This window comes from Melospiza georgiana, chromosome 3 (genome assembly GCF_028018845.1).
Source record: "Melospiza georgiana isolate bMelGeo1 chromosome 3, bMelGeo1.pri, whole genome shotgun sequence".
Lineage (NCBI taxonomy): Eukaryota > Metazoa > Chordata > Aves > Passeriformes > Passerellidae > Melospiza > Melospiza georgiana.
The window spans coordinates 93,418,395-93,436,958 of record NC_080432.1 but is presented as its reverse complement, the minus strand read 5'-3'; the positions used below and the strand labels follow the sequence as shown (position 1 = coordinate 93,436,958).

General features: G+C 39.9%; 1 protein-coding gene across 2 annotated transcripts in view; it reads left to right on the top strand.

Moving 5' to 3' along the window:
* The window catches only part of RNF144A (ring finger protein 144A), a 57,261-nt gene extending 39,617 nt beyond the window's left edge, over positions 1-17,644 (top strand). For both annotated transcript variants that reach the window (XM_058021491.1, XM_058021492.1), the window contains exons 4-9: positions 7,479-7,583; positions 7,771-7,831; positions 8,845-9,052; positions 10,826-10,973; positions 12,226-12,315; positions 15,590-17,644. In XM_058021491.1, the coding sequence (XP_057877474.1) occupies positions 7,479-7,583; positions 7,771-7,831; positions 8,845-9,052; positions 10,826-10,973; positions 12,226-12,315; positions 15,590-15,721 (744 nt within the window). In that variant the 3' untranslated portion in view covers positions 15,722-17,644. The remainder of the gene's footprint in view (positions 1-7,478; positions 7,584-7,770; positions 7,832-8,844; positions 9,053-10,825; positions 10,974-12,225; positions 12,316-15,589) is intronic.
* The last annotated feature ends 920 nt before the right edge of the window (positions 17,645-18,564 follow it).

The following is an 18,564-nucleotide window of genomic DNA, read 5'->3' as shown; positions in this document are numbered from 1 at the left end:
ACAATAATTTTTACAGCTCAGGGAAGAATGCTTAGATGGTTTGTCCTCAGACATGGAAGCACATGGGTTGTGTTTATCTTTCCCAGCCCTCATCCTGTTTGGCCATCATCCACGAGGAAGATTATGTGACTGTGTTTAGACTGGCAAAATAGTCTATAACAGGGCTACAGAACAGCTGAGAGAGTCTTTAAACATTGACAGCATGGTGGGGAAAAGAGGCGTTTACCCATGGCAATTTCAAACAAAAAGCATCTTTAAAACAGGCCAAGTATCAGGAGGATAGAGGTGAGAAACCTGTCAAACAGGGGTCTTCCAAACTGCTTGCCACTTTGGGAAAAACATGTATCAGCTGTGATGTTATCTCTCCCTGGTCCTGGCCAAAGTCTCTCTCAGTGTGTACCTTCTTGTTCACAGCATGAGGCTTTAGGTATTTCCCTGTTGCAGAGCTCTGGAGTGCCTTGCAGGTGCTTCTCTTGGAGTCAAGGGTTGGTATGCTTGTGTAGCAGAATTTTTGTCTCTGTAACAAAACAAAGGATATAAAGGATAAACATGTAAGACAGTTCTCTGTTACTGCTTTTAGATTTGAAGTACTGCATGTCAAGATAAGTGAATTTGTTCTTCCTGTGATTTATTCTTAAGATGATAAATTAGGGTTAATAAAAATTTGAGTTCTAATGGTGAAGATTTCTTTGCAAATAGATAATTATTTCTGAAAAGATGTCTGTAGAAGTGGAAATTATTTAAGTTCAAAGTATTACCACAAACATTAAACATGTCTAATGTGCATCTGTCTCAGATATACATGGTTTGGGAAGTTGAATGTATCTTGTGCTTGCAGATTTGGTCAGTATAGCTGACAGTTTATCTAGTAAACAAGAAAAATTGCTCCCACAGTCAGGCATATGCCTCCAACAGATCTCTGTGATTAAGTGTGCATAGATATTTTCCAGTAAGTCTCTTGTCAGCTAAATAGGATTAGGGTGATATTAAAAAGCCAGGCTGTAGGTCTGCTGTAGAGAATTGTTCACTCTGGAGCTGCAGTGCAAGAGTGGTTTTGAGTTGAGCCTGTTATTAAACAACAATAGATTTGAGGCAGGATTATAACTGCTTTACACAAAAAGGCCGTGTAGTAAATTTGAAAGAAGCTTAAAACCTCTCTGAGGAACCTACTGTTCTTTTTCTTTTCTTGCACATGTTTTCTTGTGTGTGATAAGTATACCATGGAAATTTCTCGGTAAGTAGTTTTCTTTTTCTGTAAAACACTAAGATTAAATAATATTGCTCTTATGACTGGAGTGTTGGAATGGAAGGATGCAGGCTCTTTAGGAAGGGCAGGCAGAAGAAATGAAGTGGAGGTGTCACTATATGTCAGTTGGAGGTTGTGGAGCTACACTTGGGGACTAAGGAGACGACCAAAAGCTTATGGGTCAGGATTAAAGGGAGGGCAGGGACAGGTAACTTCATGGTGGGGTTTCCTACAGGGAGTCCAACTAGGAGGCTGTACAAGAAAATTAGAGGGGCTTTATTTATAAAGGCATGTAGTGATTGGACAAGTGGGAATGGCTTCAAACTGAAAGAGAGTTGGTTTAGATACTAGGATGGAATTCTTTACTATGATGGTGGTGAGGCACTGGACAGGTTACCCAGAGAAGTTGTGAGTACCTCATCTCTGGAAGTGTTCAAGGCCAGTTTGGATAGAGCTCTGAGCAACCTGGTCTAGTAGAAAGTGTCTCTGCCTATGGCAAAAGGGTTGGAACTATAGGATCTGTAAGGTATGTCCCAACCTCAGTTATGCTATGATTCTGTCCTATTTGTCCTATTACCATATAAGCATTCCTGTTACTTTAAGAAGTATGCACTGAAATATTTAAAAAGGTAGCATATGATAGTTATATATGGCTACAAAAATCTCTTTCAGGAATAGGGAAGGCTCTAGCCTTGTTGTATCATTCTTCCTTTATCAGAGAACACCCCAGATGCAGGCTGCTTGTTTTAGGGGAGTTTTTCTTCTTGAAATTGTTCAGGTTTGTCTAAGTGGAAAATATTTCTAGAAAATGGCATTCAGAATGAATTTGTTATTTGGACAAAAGGAAGGGAGCTATTTTTCCAGGAGTGTTAAGCTTTACCCAAGACACAGACACTCAGATTCTTTTGTAGTGAAAGAAATTCACTCCCTCTCACACATGCTGTCTCCTCCTGCCCCAGTGAGTATTGCACACTACATCACTGCACTGTTCTAATATGAACCTAAAATAGGACATTACATCATGTTACCCAAAAGATTTACAGGCAGTTTGTCTAAGAGTATAAATTCTACCTATTCACCAGACTGACTGCAGAATTAGCTTAGGAAGCTTGCACAGAGCAGCAGAATAACCTTGGTATTGCCCTGTCTTATGGAAGGAAAAGATATTACCTTCTTAGAATTCATTTCAAAGCAGTGTAAAGAAAACTTCCCAGTATGTAGAGCATAAAAATACTGCCAAATGTAGTTGATGCTGAAGTAGATTTGGTCATCTGTGTAGCCCCTATCACATGAATTTTGAGCTTTGGCTTAGTATTCTGTTAGCATAAAAGCAGCCCATAGACCAAACTGTAGATTTTTAGCTACAAGACACGAAATAAGTGCTTCTCACTCAATATCCTTTCATCTTCTTCATACAGAAGAATCTTCTTACCCTAGAATGCAATGCCCAAAGGGATCTTTGCATGTACATATCCTGATGTCACTTGTAACATGGATCACAAAATACCAACCAGCTTTACCCGAGTCTTCTTGTGGTTGAATGCAAGTTTATGTAATTATATGTGTGTGTATATTTATGTATGATATTTTTAGATGTTCATCTAATCCTGGATTGCAGATGATATAGAATTTGAGACCAACAATTTAGTCTACATGTTAATAATTATCCTCTTTGAAAAGATTTTTAGCTTGAGCTTTAAAAAAATCTCCCTTGTTGAGAAAGCATGTCAGCCCTTCCTTGTGTTTCTGAAGTGCAGTGTAAACTCCTAGTTATTGTCTGCCCAAAGTGCAGGGTTATCTCCACGGTTAATATTTGTGCACCGCCTTTGCCTAACTTTAATTGCTACTAAATAAATTGTAAAAAATTAATTCCCTTTCTTTTTTAGAACTTGTTAAATGCTAGGTTTCTTGTTTTTATTTTCCCCCTTTTCAGTTTTATTGGTGCATGTGTTCTGGTTTTTTAAAAATTGTTTTCCAATACCAGCCTGTGATGATTCTGCATGTAGTGCACACTTCATGTGGTGATGGCTATGGCCTAGTGCCAGCACTAAAATACATTTGCAGGTTTAAGAAATAAATCAAATTGTGTAGTGATGATATACTTCACTCTTGTCATGTGTTTTTCGCCTTTCCAAATCCATGGACTGATTTAAAAATTTCCCATATGATTTGGCACGTGCATCACAGCATTAGTGTAGTCAGAAGTCTACATTTTAACAAATTCCACCTATCAGCTGTTAAGAAAACAGTGCAGGATAATCTTCTTGTCTGCCTAACTCAAATAAGTGGCATCTTGAAAAACTGCTCCTTGTTTGCTGCAATAGTAGCAATAAAATGTTCTTAAAAATAAATTAGTTATAACTTTCCCAAACCATCTCCAAATGTTTTTAATTATGTACATTTTTTATTGAAAAATGACCTAATGTGCCGATGAACACATTTTTTCTGTTAAAGTAGATGGTAGATAAGTGTTGCTCCCTCCCCCCCCCCCCCCCCATGTAAACAGTGAAAGTCAAGATTCCTTTTTTGGAATTATGGTGGGGTTTATTTGGGGTTTGATGTCAGGAGAAATAAATCAAAGCACCAACATCAGAAGTAAGCATGATTATTCCTGGAGTTCTTCTAAAAGAAAAGGAAAATCCAAAAATTTTGCTGTGGCCCATGCAGGTTTGTTAGCGCTAAATGCAAGAGAGCGAGATTGTGTTATGGTTTTGAAATTAGGCAAAAAATAAGCATTTTGATTCCTATATAGGGTCTGTTGATCTTTATGACATTAAACAAAAAGATATGAAGCTCTAAAGCCATGGCACTTGTGTGGTCAGAGCACATACCTTCCTGTGTGGCACAATCCTTGATGTACAGAGGTTAGAAGTGCAACACATCTTACTGAGCTTTAAATACTGCACTGTGCTTGGCAGCTTCAGAAAGTCATTCCTTTATTAGTCATCTGTCTCTGAGGCAACAGGAAAAAAAAGTGCTCCCAATTTATATAGGCAGCTTATAGTAAAACTGCTGCTAAATTGGAGTCTCGGTTGATCTTTGTGAGGGAATGGATCTGGGCCAAAACTCCTAAAAATGGATGTGCTTCTGCCCTTTGTCATGGGGTCAGCAAATGCCTGTAGGATTCATGTGTTACCAGATGACAGAAAAAGTTATGCATGTGTCAGAAAGGACAGCAGGGATGGAAGGAGGACAGGGCAGGGATGTATTGAACAAGGAGCATGCATGCACAGGGAACAATACAAGAGTAGTGCTCAGGGGAGTTAACTGGTCTCTTCTGACACACATCCATTAGAGGAATAATGAAGATGTTCCTCAGCATATTGCTTTTATATACGTCAGTGTACTCTTGTAACCTTACTCCAATCTCATGCCTTAGGTATCTAATTTTAGCTCCTGTTTTCTCTGAGAAAAGTTATGTAATAGACTTCATTTTGAATGTTGTTTGGGGTGACCTACGCTCCTACATTTTTTGTTCATGCTACAGAGTACTTTATTGCCTTAATGGAAGGACTATGAAAATAATTTCTTCCAGCATTGAGTCAAGTTGCATAGAAAATTTGCAAAAATTTGTCATTTTTTTGTAATTGTTTTACAATGAATTTTTCATAGTATATGATTGAATACCTAATCCTGCTTTGTTGTGTTGCTTGCATGCTGCTGCATTTCTGGTACTTTAGCCAATCTTATACAAGTTGAATGTCTTGTGTCTGCTCTCAAGAGGAGCCACAGCTACCCTGCGCATCAAATTCTCTTGCAACTGATTTGGGTTCCTCTCTCTCTACCCAAGAAGTCTCAGGGGAGTCTTGAGTGGATAGCATGTTTTATCCTCTACCTATTTTCCAGCAATGTTTTGTAGCCTTGAGGCATTTCTCAGAAGGTGAAGCATGAGAAGTGCACTTGGCTGTGCTGTTTTTGAGAAGGCAGCAGCCAATGCCCCATCAAGGGGAAGGGAAAGGCCAGGGACATTGCTCATGACAGGAATGAACTGTGTAGTTTCTTGGAAAATGAGAGGAAAGGGAAGCAATTTGAGTAGGCTTTGGCAATAGTCCTAAACAGGTTGAGGAGGAGAATTAACCACATTAATGATTAATGATAGCAAAGCTTATTCAGCTTGAAAAGTACTTGCTATAAGTGCTTAGTGCTGGCATTAAAAATGTATGCATTTTCGTTTTAATCCACACTTGGCATCTGCAAATGGAGAGGAAAGAGAAGAGCCAGCAGTGTCATTATAGCAGCACTAATACCTCACTACAGCTGAAATCACAGCTTGCCAAGGCACACAGCCCAGGGTCTGGGTGTTGCAGAGCTCAGCCTGTTGTGCTTAGTGATACGGGTTCTCCTAAAGTGTTCCACCACCTGCCCTGCAGAGCTCTGAGTGAAGGCTTGAAAACCTTCTGTGAGTCAACATCTACTAAATGAACAGTTGTCCTCATTAAACCCCTACTGAGGAAGACAAAGACTATGTGTAGGCTGTCACGCATGGATTTCTTTGCACAATTAAAAATGTTATAAATATCAATTATCTGATCTCTGTTTTTCTTCTCAAAAAAAAAATGACCTGCTTTTTCTAATGTGTGGGAGACACAGAAAGGGAGCTCTAACAGAAATGATTTGTCATGCTATCAAGGTGGTGGCAATTTGCCGCCAGAAATGCTGTGGATCAGAGCAGCAGAGATTGTGTGGGCAGGAAGTACAGTCTTTGCCACAATCAAGCTGTGAGAGGTAAAATCTAGAATAATTTGTTAATAGAGGCATCTGAAAGGAGCTGAGTAGACAAATGGAGAGGCAGAAGACAAGAGGTTTGAAGTGTGAACTTTACCAGCTACAAGCCCCAATGCCTGAGGGTTAGGCTGAAAGGTGCTTGTTGATGGGCCATTTGATCGCACAGGGTGAAGGAAGAAGCAGTTTTGTGCTCTGACCTGAAGTTAGGCACACCAGCCTTGGCACTGTCAATGCAGCCCTTCACCTTCCTAGGCTGGTGGTTAGTCAGCAGCTGCATACCTTTAGCAAATGTCTGGAAATGGTAACTGAAATCCTTGTTTTGCCAGTTTGCTGCAGAGTGTGTAATCCTTCTTGCCTCCCACACAGCTGTATGCTGAGCTGGTGTTATATCTTCATTTCACTCTGCTGTTGGTCTAGCCTCACTCTTTATCCATACATCTGCAAACAGAGTTAGGGACAGAGTTCTTTAATTGTCTCCAGTTTGCTTATGGCAGCTGAGCACACAGACAGGGCGAGAACATCACAGGGTGCCCCATCCACTGGGAAGCAGAGCCTTGTCTGCTCGTTCTGTGTAGTGCTGGGCTGGTAGAAGCTGCACAATAGCAGCAGAGGGCATCTCTTCATCACTGCCCTGTCTTCCCAGTAGACACCTAAGCATTAGCTCTCAGCTTGATGTAGGAAAAATGGAGGTGGAGGGGAGTTGTTGCTCATCAGGAATGACAAGGTTTAATCTTAATTTGCCCTTGGTCAAAAATATACACTTCTCTGCTTTGTTGACAGCCGTGCTGTGCACTGCTGTGCCAGAGGCTACGTTTACAGTTATGAGCTGGGTAAAATGCTGTGGTTGCCAGGGGAGAAAAGTATTAGTATTACCAATATTTATTATTTGGTCCCCATGGAAACTATAGTTCTTCAGGGAGTCCTAATTTTCACATTTTTCCTCTCTGTGGAAAAGTTACTTCTTTAACCATGAAGTTCAGATAGTTGTTTTCCAAGAATAAATGTCAAGATACTCAACTTCCTTTGTGTTCTAGCATGCTTGACAGATGCCTGTCTATGGGGAATTACTGCTTACTAAGATACGTTGTGGCTTCCAGTCACACAAATTTCTTTGGAGTGTGGTTAATCTAATTGTATCATGGAGGTGTTTTATTGTTTTTTCCGCCTCTGCGTCCTCTTTGATTTGTTCTTTCCCCCATTATTATTTTGTAATTTGCTGCATATTTTAAATTGATGAAGAGCTATTTGGTTAATTTTGGTTTAAGTGGTCTTAGAAGTTTTTTTCAACCTAAATGATTCTATAATTTTGATGGGGAAATAAACTGTTTTCTACTTAAAGGTATAAATGTGACAAAAGCTATCAATGTGGCTCATGGCTGTAAAACAGACACAGTAGTACTTGTTTTTTCAAAGTTTGAGTTCTTCAGATTTTCAGACTAAAGCTGTTAAAATACTGAGGGATTTAACCTTGGCAGAATAGTTAATTCAGTGTTTGGCTCTCTTACAGTGCCTAAAACAGTATGTGGAACTTCTAATCAAAGAAGGTCTAGAAACAGCAATCAGCTGCCCTGATGCTGCCTGCCCAAAGCGAGGTCATCTGCAAGAAAATGAGGTACACTCTTCCTGCAAAGAGGGTGTTTTCCTTACAGGATGTTTAAATCTGTCTTGCTTTTTATGTTACAGCTTCATTGTTGACAACATATGTTTTTATTAATTCTTCAAAGGTCAAATACTCTGTTTGTTTAACAGATTATTACTGTTCCTAATTGGATTTTTTCTTCTTTTCCTTTTTTCATCAGATTGAGTGCATGGTTGCATCAGAAATCATGCAAAGGTATAAGAAGCTACAGTTTGAAAGAGGTAACACATATAACACTATCCATTGAAGGCTATGAGAATGAGTTTTTTCCAGAGCAATCCTATAAATCAGAATCTCTGCATATGTTCTTGCAGCATCATTGTGTGTTAATTGCTTGGTCATCAGAAAGAAAAACCCCAAAACCTAAAAAGTAATTGCTTCTGTTCTTGCCTGCATGATTCCCAGAACTGCAGCACTCTGGGAATAAACTAAGCAAAGAAAATTGCTATGTATAATATTCCTAAATAGCTAAGGGAGGGAGTGACTTCTATTTTGAGCTTTGCTGTTTAAGTTGACTACTGGTATTGTAGGGGCTGGAGAAGAACACTGACCTCTTTCACAGAGGCAAGATTATCTGCTGGGTTAGCGTTTAGTACAGAATTAATGAGCATGTGTGTAACGATACAAACACATTAAGAACATAAATTGACTGTATGTTTATGGAGATGTGGAATGGCAGGACCATAGAGAACTGTCAGTAAAGTTTTGCCGGGACCCAGCCTAGAAACCACTCCAATCATTGGTAGATTTTTACTGCCTTCACTGGGCTTTGAAACATGAAATGAGTTACCTGTAAGGAGCACCCAAGAAAGAGATGAAACTGTATCTTATGCTCTTGTTAATCATGTGGTTGCATTAGGATAGAGGTCGACTTGAAATAGGTTCCTACTGGGCAAGGCATTGTAAAAACACTTTCTGGTGGTTTTAACTGCATAGTATACGCTGTATTTAACTTCAAGTACAACTGAAAAAAATACGTCTCATTCTCAGAACAAGTTTAGTTCAGTGAATGAAAGTGTGCAATTAATTGAGATTCATGAAACTCACTTTGGTTTGGTGCCTGTTTGCAAAGCAGGCCAGGTTTATGTCAATGTGGGTCACATAAATTAAAAAGCTCCTTTTGAAAATTTGTGTCTTCAAATGCCCTGCCAGTCAACCTCAGCTGAAATGCATTGTTATGGAAGGCTGATCTCGTATCCGCCTTTGAATTTGGTTCTTTTATGTCCCTTTGCAGAAGTGCTTTTGGATCCCTGCCGGACTTGGTGTCCATCCTCTACGTGCCAGGCAGTTTGCCAGCTCCAGGAATCAAGCCCACAGGACCCTCAGCTGGTCCAGTGCAAAGTGTGTGACATTGAGTTCTGCTCTGCTTGCAAATCTAATTGGCATCCAGGTCAAGGCTGTCAAGAGAGCATGCCAATCTCTTTTCTTCCAGGAGAAACAAGGTAAGATATTGAGAAAGATTAAGTATTTAGAAGCCAAAAACTCTAAGAGGCATTTTCCTGATGTTTTGTTCTAAAGCTGTTTCCTTCACTTAGTTGTTCCTGTTCTTTTAATGCTGTATTCTAAAACTGAACAGCTCTTGGCAGCCTCGCTCTTTGCCAGCATTCCCAGAAAAGCACAAAAGAGCTGCTTGAGCCTTTGGCCTTTTGCCTCAGTGGGAAAAATATGACATCCAGGCAGCTCATCAGCTTCACTTGAGGGATGATCTTGTTACTGCTGCTCTCCTGGACAGTGTGGGAGTCGCTAACATCATGCCAGACAGTGATTTTTAGGATACCCTGTCAATCATATTTTCTGCTGCACATTTGCCATATGATCTTAAGCTCTGTTTCAAGTGGTCTCTGGTGGCAAACTGCAGCCATTGAATAAGAAAGACCATTGTGTCTGGGCTTTTTCAAAGATTGTGTTGCACTCCAAGGCATCATTAAAGCCCTGTCCAGCTTTGGATTTAGTTACTCATACCTTGTCTTCTTTCAAGCTTTGCTGTAACAGATGACTAGCTAGGATGCTGTCATGATGAGTTCCTGATCAAATACACTAACTTGGGCACATGCTTTTGTGTGTGCATGACAAGAACTGAAGGTTGCTAAATTTCATGGCAAGATAACAAACTTTATCTATTTTTGCTTAGTGTTTTGGTTGCTTTTAGTTTTTATTCCATGCTTAATTTTTTTACTCCACCAAGTAAAAGTAAAAATTGTTTTTTCATTGTTCTGGAGCATAATGTGCCTGTTAGGAGCATTAGGAGTTTTGCATACATTTTATGTATACAAAGCATTTTTTTCTAGTACAGTCACCCCTAGTGTTAATAATTAGTGTGTGTCCTTTTATCCTGCTATTGGGCAAATCAATCAATCAATCATCAGTCCAGTTTTGCAGCAAATTGTTGATTCTCCATCAGTAATTCTTGCATTTCACAATGGCAGTAGCTGCAGGATTTGTCATTTAAGGTACATTTTAGTTGTTAGTGAGCATAAAACCTGCATACAGTAGGAGGCTACACAAGGGAAATAAAAATTGTTCCACTATTTCAACATTCCTCTGTGTTGTGCCCATTATATCAGGGGATATCTGTGGTTTTGCACACTTGTGCAAGAACAGTCAGTGGCGACCCTAACTCATGAACAGTGACTTGTTAGGAGTCTGTCAACAGAGACAAAGTTTAACTGAAAGAGCAATATGCACCAAAACCTTATTGTTCTTGATTTGGAGGGAAACTCTTAGACAGGGTCCTCAAGGAGGGCACAGACAAGTTCTCTGTCCCTGGTGCCCCAGTCCAAAGGAATGTGGTCTGGGGTTATTGTGCAATCAAGGGATTGTTTCTTCATCTGGGAAAGAAAGGAGAGAAAAGGAAAATAATCTAGATGTACAAAATATTTAGATGTGAGCTACCTCCTGCTCAGCTGGTACGTTACAGGATAAAACTGTTTAATATTTATTAATATCTACATAAAAAAGCTGGTTTTTACATGATAAAGAAAAGATCCTAACTTTATGTAGACACTGTAGTCATTAAGCATATTCCTAAAGATATAGTTGAAAAGTAGTGCACAGCATAATATCTGAATAATAAAACCACTTGAATTCCTGAATATCTAGTAATTTCTCTTTTTTTAAGCAAAAAAAGCAGGCTTGCCTTCATACACAGTTCTTAGACAATATTTTCTAAACTGACAGGGTTATGCATTTTACTAATTTCTCACTCTCTCCCACAGTTCAGTTTTCAAAATGGAAGATGATGATGCTCCGATCAAACGCTGTCCAAAGTGTAAAGTTTACATTGAACGAGATGAAGGCTGTGCCCAAATGATGTGTAAGAATTGCAAACATGCCTTTTGCTGGTACTGTCTGGAATCTCTTGATGTGAGTACATGCTGTGCACTCTTGGCTCTCAGAAGCTTAGAAGTTCATTGCTTTGCTATCCAGCTGTCTCTTTAATCAATTAAATAAATAGCGCTCGAGCTTCTGGCCACAACTCACCAGAGCTGGTGCTGGGAATTTGATAGGATTTGTATCCTCTGTTTCGCTTGTCTGACCTGTGTGAATTTAGCATTTGGCCTGAGTCAGTAAATAATTATTAAAAAGTAAAAAATCTTATGACAGTAATTTGTTTACAATCTTTACATGGCACCTAACATTGGGAAGGGTGTTGCTTTTTTTTTCAGTGCTGACTTTTCAATGTTGCCTTTCTTGAAGGCATTACAGTATAAGACTAGCAATGCTCTTAGTCTGAGGATGTTTAACAAACTAGATGTGGTAGGTTATTAGCAGTCTAATTTGTTTACCATTCATTGTATTCTGTGGGACAAGAAATAGATCTGCCATAGAGAAAGAATACTGTGTTCCCTCAACAGCAGGAATTTATTGTTCTATAAGCTGCTACTGTCATATGTTTATATTTTTTTAAAATCAGCCTGTTATCACGCCCACAGATCAGAATATATACAATACACAACATCTGTTTCCATGTCATCAGTTTTACTTTATAACTTTGTTAACAATAGCAAAGGAAATTAGGTTCCTGAGAGCTACTCCCAACTATTCAAATCTTGTGGTTGTTCCATTTGAATACTTTACTAACAATCCTGAAATCACAGGCTTCTCACATGCTCTCACAGATAAAAAAAGCAGTTTTGCCTTAGAACTAGGCCTACTATCTTGTCTGGTTTGTGAGGAGCTGACAGAATTGATAGGGATTTAATATCTCAGAAATCTGTTTTGTCATTCTGTTCTTCAGCTAGATAAAGGAGCCAGCTTTGGGAGGTCTGCAGCACAAGTACTGATTTTTCCTTTGCTCTTGCTATATGTTTGTAAAATGCCTGCAGTGATCAGCTTAGCTTCTTGGATTCTCTTGCTAAACTTCATGCTAGCATTTAAATATGCAGCTTAAGACCCTTTGGGAGAAGAATTTATTATATATCTATAACACATGCCAAATAAACCTGCTTGTGAAGACACCTAACTATAAACAAAGCAGTTTGGAAAGGTTGGACATGGCCATATCCACTTGCTTTTATCTTCCTGTGTGATTCTTGGGTTTAAGTTGTCTGGTTATAGTGTTTTGTAACTTGAAGAACTTCTGTTTATTGCCTACCTTCTCATTTAATATTTGCAGGATGATTTTCTCCTTATACATTATGACAAAGGACCTTGTCGAAACAAGCTGGGGCACTCCAGGGCATCTGTTATCTGGCACAGGACACAGGTAAAGCTCAGATCATTTAAAGCTCTCTACAATTCTACTGCTGTCATAGTCCCTCATTTTAACTCCTTAGGATAAATTCTGTGCCAAATGGTAACTGATTTTTGTAGCAGATAAAAAGAGGGCAATAGCTTGGAGTGGAACAATTATCTCTCCTAGAGAAGGCCCTCCTTGGCAAAATGCCCCTGAGAACCAGAAAAGGTATGTTTGCAGAGCCAGTTCAGTGCCAGTCCAGATTGTTCTCACTGAAAATGGAGGATGAACTAGGTTGCCACTGTCAGTATTATTTACAAGGAAGCCCTTTCTGCAAGGCAGTTTTAGCTCTGGATCCAGAACTGGAGTGGAATTAACCTGAACACAGACATTATCTTGCTGTGGTCTCTGTCTGACTCTTTCCTGTTGGTTGGATAGAAATAACCCTGAAGGTTCATCAGTAGTTTCAAACACAGATTCAAATTGACAATTGCAGAGAGTGTGGGAATACCTCTTGTAGTCTAGATTCAGTGTTGCTAGACTCAGCAAGAGTGCTAGGAATAAAAGAGCTCTCTGCAGCACTGTGATGCATGCAGTATAAATGCTAATGTGTGACTTGGTCCAATCTACTGCCTCTACATTCACTTCAGAGATAGGGGGACATCTGCGTATCTGAGTCATCTCTTCCTAAATTAACTGTGTGCCTGGAAAAAGCTACCTTTGAGATGAGGTACTTTTCTTGAACTAAGAAGATTTTTTTCCATGTGAGCATAAACCCCAAGTCTACAGAATAATCATCAAGTCTGGATAAACAGCTAAACTGAAATAAAAGGAGAAGGATCTCACTCACCCTTCTTTCACCCACACCACTGAGTATCTGAGCTGAGGACTGGCTTTTGCTTGGATTAGCCAATGGTAGCTTAGGAGGTGTGTGGGTATGTGAAGTTTACTTGATAAATCTGTAGTATGAGGTGATTAATCTGATATTTGGAATCTCTTCTAAGCCACTGCAGTTTGTGCAAATATGTTTGATATATGGAATGTTTGATCTGTTTATTGTTGAGAAAGAAGGTGATAATTCACTACTAGTCAGGATGTAATTCTGCTAAACCTGCTGAAGTCAAATCAACACTGCAATTGTTTCCTTATGTTAACTTTGAGTAAGTTGTTAAGGTTCTTCTTAGATTTATCCAAAGCAAATTGAGGTGAGTCTTTGGTTTGTTGTTTGTGGGTTTAAAAAAATATTTGTTTTGGCCAGAGAAAATGGCTTGATGCCTAGTAGGGCAGCAATTTCTTCAGAAGAGAAAGAACCAAGGAAAAGTAAGTAAGTAATACTCAGCAGGCAGTTTTACTTAAAAATAAACAACGCCCCCCACCACACACATGCAAAACCACACCAAAAAAACAAAAACAGCAGAACCAAAAAACTGAAACTTGTTGATTTCTTTGATGGCATATTGAGGTTGAAAGGATAGTGTAAATAGATGTTTTATATTAATTACCAGTAGTCAGTCTGGTCCACTGAATTGCCAGCTTCTAGCTTGGCTCTGTCTGACAAGTGCACTCACCCTGGGTTGCACAGAGCAGCATGGCAGTAGTTGCAGCTCATGTTTTTTAAGGATAAGAATTTAACTTTAGTTTCTGGGAAATAAATGCAAAGATTAAAAGTTGCATCGCATTGTCAGCACCACCAGAAGAAAAAAAATGTGTTATGAAACGTGCCCACCTCTGAAGCTGAAAAAGGAATTGCTGCCGGGAGGAAATAAGATGGTAGGGCGAGGCAGCGGGGGCTCCCAGTGGCCAGGGCAGCAGCAGCCGCGGTCCGGCCCCGCTCGGTGGGTGCGGGGCTCCCCATGCCGGGGCAGCCGCGGTGCCGGTCCCGCTCGGTGGGTGCGGGGCTCCCCATGCTGGAGCAGCCGCAGCCGCGGTCCGGCCCCGCTCGGTGGGTGCGGGGCTCCCCATGCTGGAGCAGCCGCGGTGCCGGCCCCGCTCGGTGGGTGCGGGGCTCCCCATGCCGGGCAGCAGCAGCCGCAGCCGCGGTCCGGCCCCGCTCGGTGCGTGCGGGGCTCCCCATGCTGGAGCAGCAGCAGCCGCGGTCCGGCCCCGCTCGGTGCGTGGGTGCGCGCCCGCAGCGCTGTCGCACAGCGCCATCTCCCGCGGGTGCGGGCGCTCCGCGGCAGCACAGCCCCACAACCCTGTGCGAGATCATCCGCACCCGATTATCCATGCCCAGCCAAAGAGCTACTGCGTCGTCCCATCTATACCATGGCTGATTTAATATTTGCCAGCTAATTGAAGTGGTGTATCTAGCCCTGACTAGAAGAATCTGTAATGAGTGCTGCACTCTAATTTCATTTTGCCTTCTGCTGTGAGGTTTTGCTATTGCATTAGCATTCCACTCTTGCCATCATTATTCAAAATTATTCACAGACACTGTCATGTGAATAAATCTAAATTATTCACTTAAATAATTTGTGAGCATATCATTGCAGCATCACTCTTGCGGTTGCCTGTGGCAAACGGGAAACTTTCTCAGGTGATAAAGCTCAACTTCAATGTTTCTTAAATAATTTTCCAAATTTAAGCTTTGTAGAACTTAACTGCTTTGTCACACTGACTGGTTATGTAAGTCTATGGTCCTCTGCTCATGCTGGGAAGGAGGCGGTCAATAAATGTAAGTGAAAAAGATGCACTTAGATCATGTGCCCTGAAGCAGCAGCATGAGCTCAGGTCTGACTGCAAAAAGCCACTGCATATGCAAAGTCCTCCTATAATCCATGGTGTTAGTAATCTGTGATTGAAATTCCCAAGCTTGACTGCATGCTGGTGGTATATTGTGGGATTCTTCCCAGATTATACCACCAACACCTTGACTCATTCTTCTTGAAGCTTTCTCCAGAAAAAAAGGGAGCACCTGAAAGTGGAAGTCTTTTTTGTAGCCTTGATTTCAATATTCAGCATTTAAGATTGGTCAAGAAAACTAGTAGTGATTTGCTTCATTAGCTGCTTGAGATATAAGAAAACTCAAAAAGTCAAATAGCCATCTGCATCACCTTGTGTGATAAAACAGTTCTGTGGCACAGTTCTGACAGGAGCCATTAAGACATGAACATTCACACTACTTTCACTCACATTTTCTGGTCACAGGAGCTGACTGTAGTGTACACATGGGGAGTTCTGGTTCTGATAAGGTCAGTAGCATTTGCTGAGGTCTTTCTGATGGGCACAGAGGATGCAGTGGTGTAGCAGACACAGAATCTAGGCAATGCTGTCCCTGACACAATGCTATCCCTTTCTCTTACAGGTGGTAGGCATTTTTGCAGGATTTGGTCTTCTACTTTTGGTGGCCTCTCCTTTCCTTCTACTTGCTACACCATTTGTTCTCTGCTGCAAGTGCAAATGTAATAAAGGAGATGATGACCCTCTACCTACCTAGACTGAGAGAAGATTGGACTCATCACAACACGTTTTGATTTTACTGTTGCTGTTATGTTTCCCTCTTGCACTTACATTGCTGTAGCCTTACTTGCCCCATTCTGCTTTTTGTTGACACAGTCTTGATTCCAGGAACTGTTGTTACTACTGTTGTACAGATCACTTGATAACAGACAAGGAGGGTAAGAGAGGGCAAGTTTGGTGCTAAAGGGAGACCACAGACCTGGGCAGCTATCTGAAATTAAGAGGTGATACTGCTAAAAATAATGCAAAAGGTTGGTGCTGCCCTGCTGGTGGGACTGTACTGAATGACATCAGCAAACCAAGCTGAAAAAGCCTACAAACTTCTGCATATCTGTTTGCTTCCAAATTTGCTGTCTTATTCCTGCATATGTTTGAGTTGACTATCATTTGAATCTGATAGTCAACTTCATGTGACTTTATTACACATCTGATTTTGTTAAAGCCATCACAATGTCCTTTTTAGTACCTATTTTTTCCAAGTGTAACAAAATTAGTAAGGTGCATATAGGCCATCTTATGCCTTTCTTGAAATTTGGGGAGGATCAGAGGGACCAAGTTAGTCCTGCTGCCTTCCACTAATTTTATAAAGTCTTATAAGAAATTTGTTTGATTAAAAGCTACATTTTAAAATTAATTGATGAAGCTGTAAGGTTGAGTGGAGACACAAACCTGCTATTTAATCAAGTTTCTTTTAAAAATACATTGATGGTATTGCTTACCCCTGGACCACTAGTGTTTTTCTGAATTGTTATTTTTCGCTCTTGTTTAGGGTTCTGCTACACTTATAGGGCTATGTAACTTCTAATCCAGGTATCTTAATCTTTTTATAGATACATAGATATATATATATATTAAATCCTATTTAAACCAAATGTGTAAATAGCTGTGCTATTGAATTATTTTGGAAATTCAGAATAGCTTGCTTCTGTCTTTAGGACAATTAATAAAAAATACAGGACTAACTTTACTGTTTAGCAGACTTTTGGGTTATTAATGAGTCTTAAATATAAAAATACATCATGGTTATCCCTGTAGTTAATATGAAAATGCCTGGGATATTTGTGGAAGTTGTGCTTTGCATTTAAACTACTTAGCCCATTTTCAGAGATAGTATTGTATGATATATGGTGTATTGTGCTAATAACAATACTGTGACAAAATAAGTTTTTATTTGAAAACTAATCACTTGATAGTTTTGCAAGATTCAGTACTCTGTTTTCAGGGTAGTAAAGTGTGCTATTCAACATACTACATCATAGAGGTTTCTCTTTAGAAATATTTTTTGAAAACCATTTTGCTCTATTTTAAAGCCAACAAGAATTTGACTAATAACTTCTTGCCATTAAATGTGAAGCACCTGAAACAATGTGTATGTCTGTAATACGAAGGAAAACATTCTTTTGAATGGCTTGTGGACTGAAGTTTTACTGCATTTCTTGGTCATCATTTATTTCTGCCATTAGCAATGTACTGACATGGATGAATATCTTGAAGCCAGGATAACTTTATACTGAAAATGTCTTAAGATCTTTGACTGCATCTGCTTCTGGCTGTTGTCACAGGCTGGGAATTGTTTTCATAGCTCAACCATCAAAAAATTACTCTTTATTGGCTTTTGGTTTACACTGTGTATCTGTTAAATAAAAATATTGTAGGGCACAGTTTTGAAAAGGCCAATTTCTTTTTATAAAGCTGTTCTCCTCCCTTATCCTCCAAGTTTAGTGCTGTTCAAATTGTATCTAACCATAGATTTTAACTCCAGGAGCTGGAGATTGCAATTCACTTACTTGGTTTGATTTTAATGAATTTGGCCTCTGTAATGTGAATAAAAAGGATAGGTTGTTTCCAGCAAATCTGAAGTCATGATATCTTCAGATTGTTTATGGCAATGCACAGTTCAGATCTTTTGTTATTTGAGTATCTTTAGTATTTTGGCTATCTTGGTTATTAAAAATTGCTTAATTGTTCAAAAATACCTGTAGGGAAGTGTGGTAGTGAGTTTGATCCCTGTTTGTCAGCTTCAAGGGGTGTGTGGAGCCCTGCTGAGTTCAGCAGGCAGGGAGCTGCTTCTCTCCCTCTGGCATCAGCTCAGTCCATTTCCCAGAGGGATCCCAAGCCATGCACCTAAGTTGTCCTGAGTCATGGCTTCACTGGGCAGAATTAGTGGAAACCCTTCTGCAAAGGACAGCTTCCTGAAGGTTAGCTTGAACTATGGCCTTTCCTCCCTGGCCCTGTACTCCTGTTTGACTGGAGAAAAAAACCCTGGACAATAGGATGTAAAGACTTAATGGGTTATTAATTTTCTAGCTGGGGCACTGAGGGGTTTTGCTGTATTGTGGCTGTGACTGGTGACCAATTCTCCTACTGGGATCATAGTAAACAGGAAATATTCACTGGCCTGTGAACAGTATTGAGTGTCCTGGTATGAGGAAGTGTATTTTCTCTGTGCCTTTCTTAGAGAATTTATGTCAAAATACAGCAGAACTTGACTTTTCCCAACTGCTGTGCGACCAATTAATAACCAATGTCAGAATTAATGCATTTCCAGATTTAAAAGAAAAAAAGAAAGATATATAAGGTATTTGCAAATACAGAACTTTTAAAATTATAATTTATAATTGATACTCACAGGTAACATTATATGCAATCAGAAAACTCTGTCAGTGTATCTCTGATCTCAACATACTTGAATTGCTACTGGTGATTTTTATGACACAGCTCTTGTTTCACATCCTAGCTGTTGGAATAGACTATATGCCTACATATATTTACCAAATACCTACCCAGTCTTTTCAGGTTTGTTAAATGTCATTCCATTTG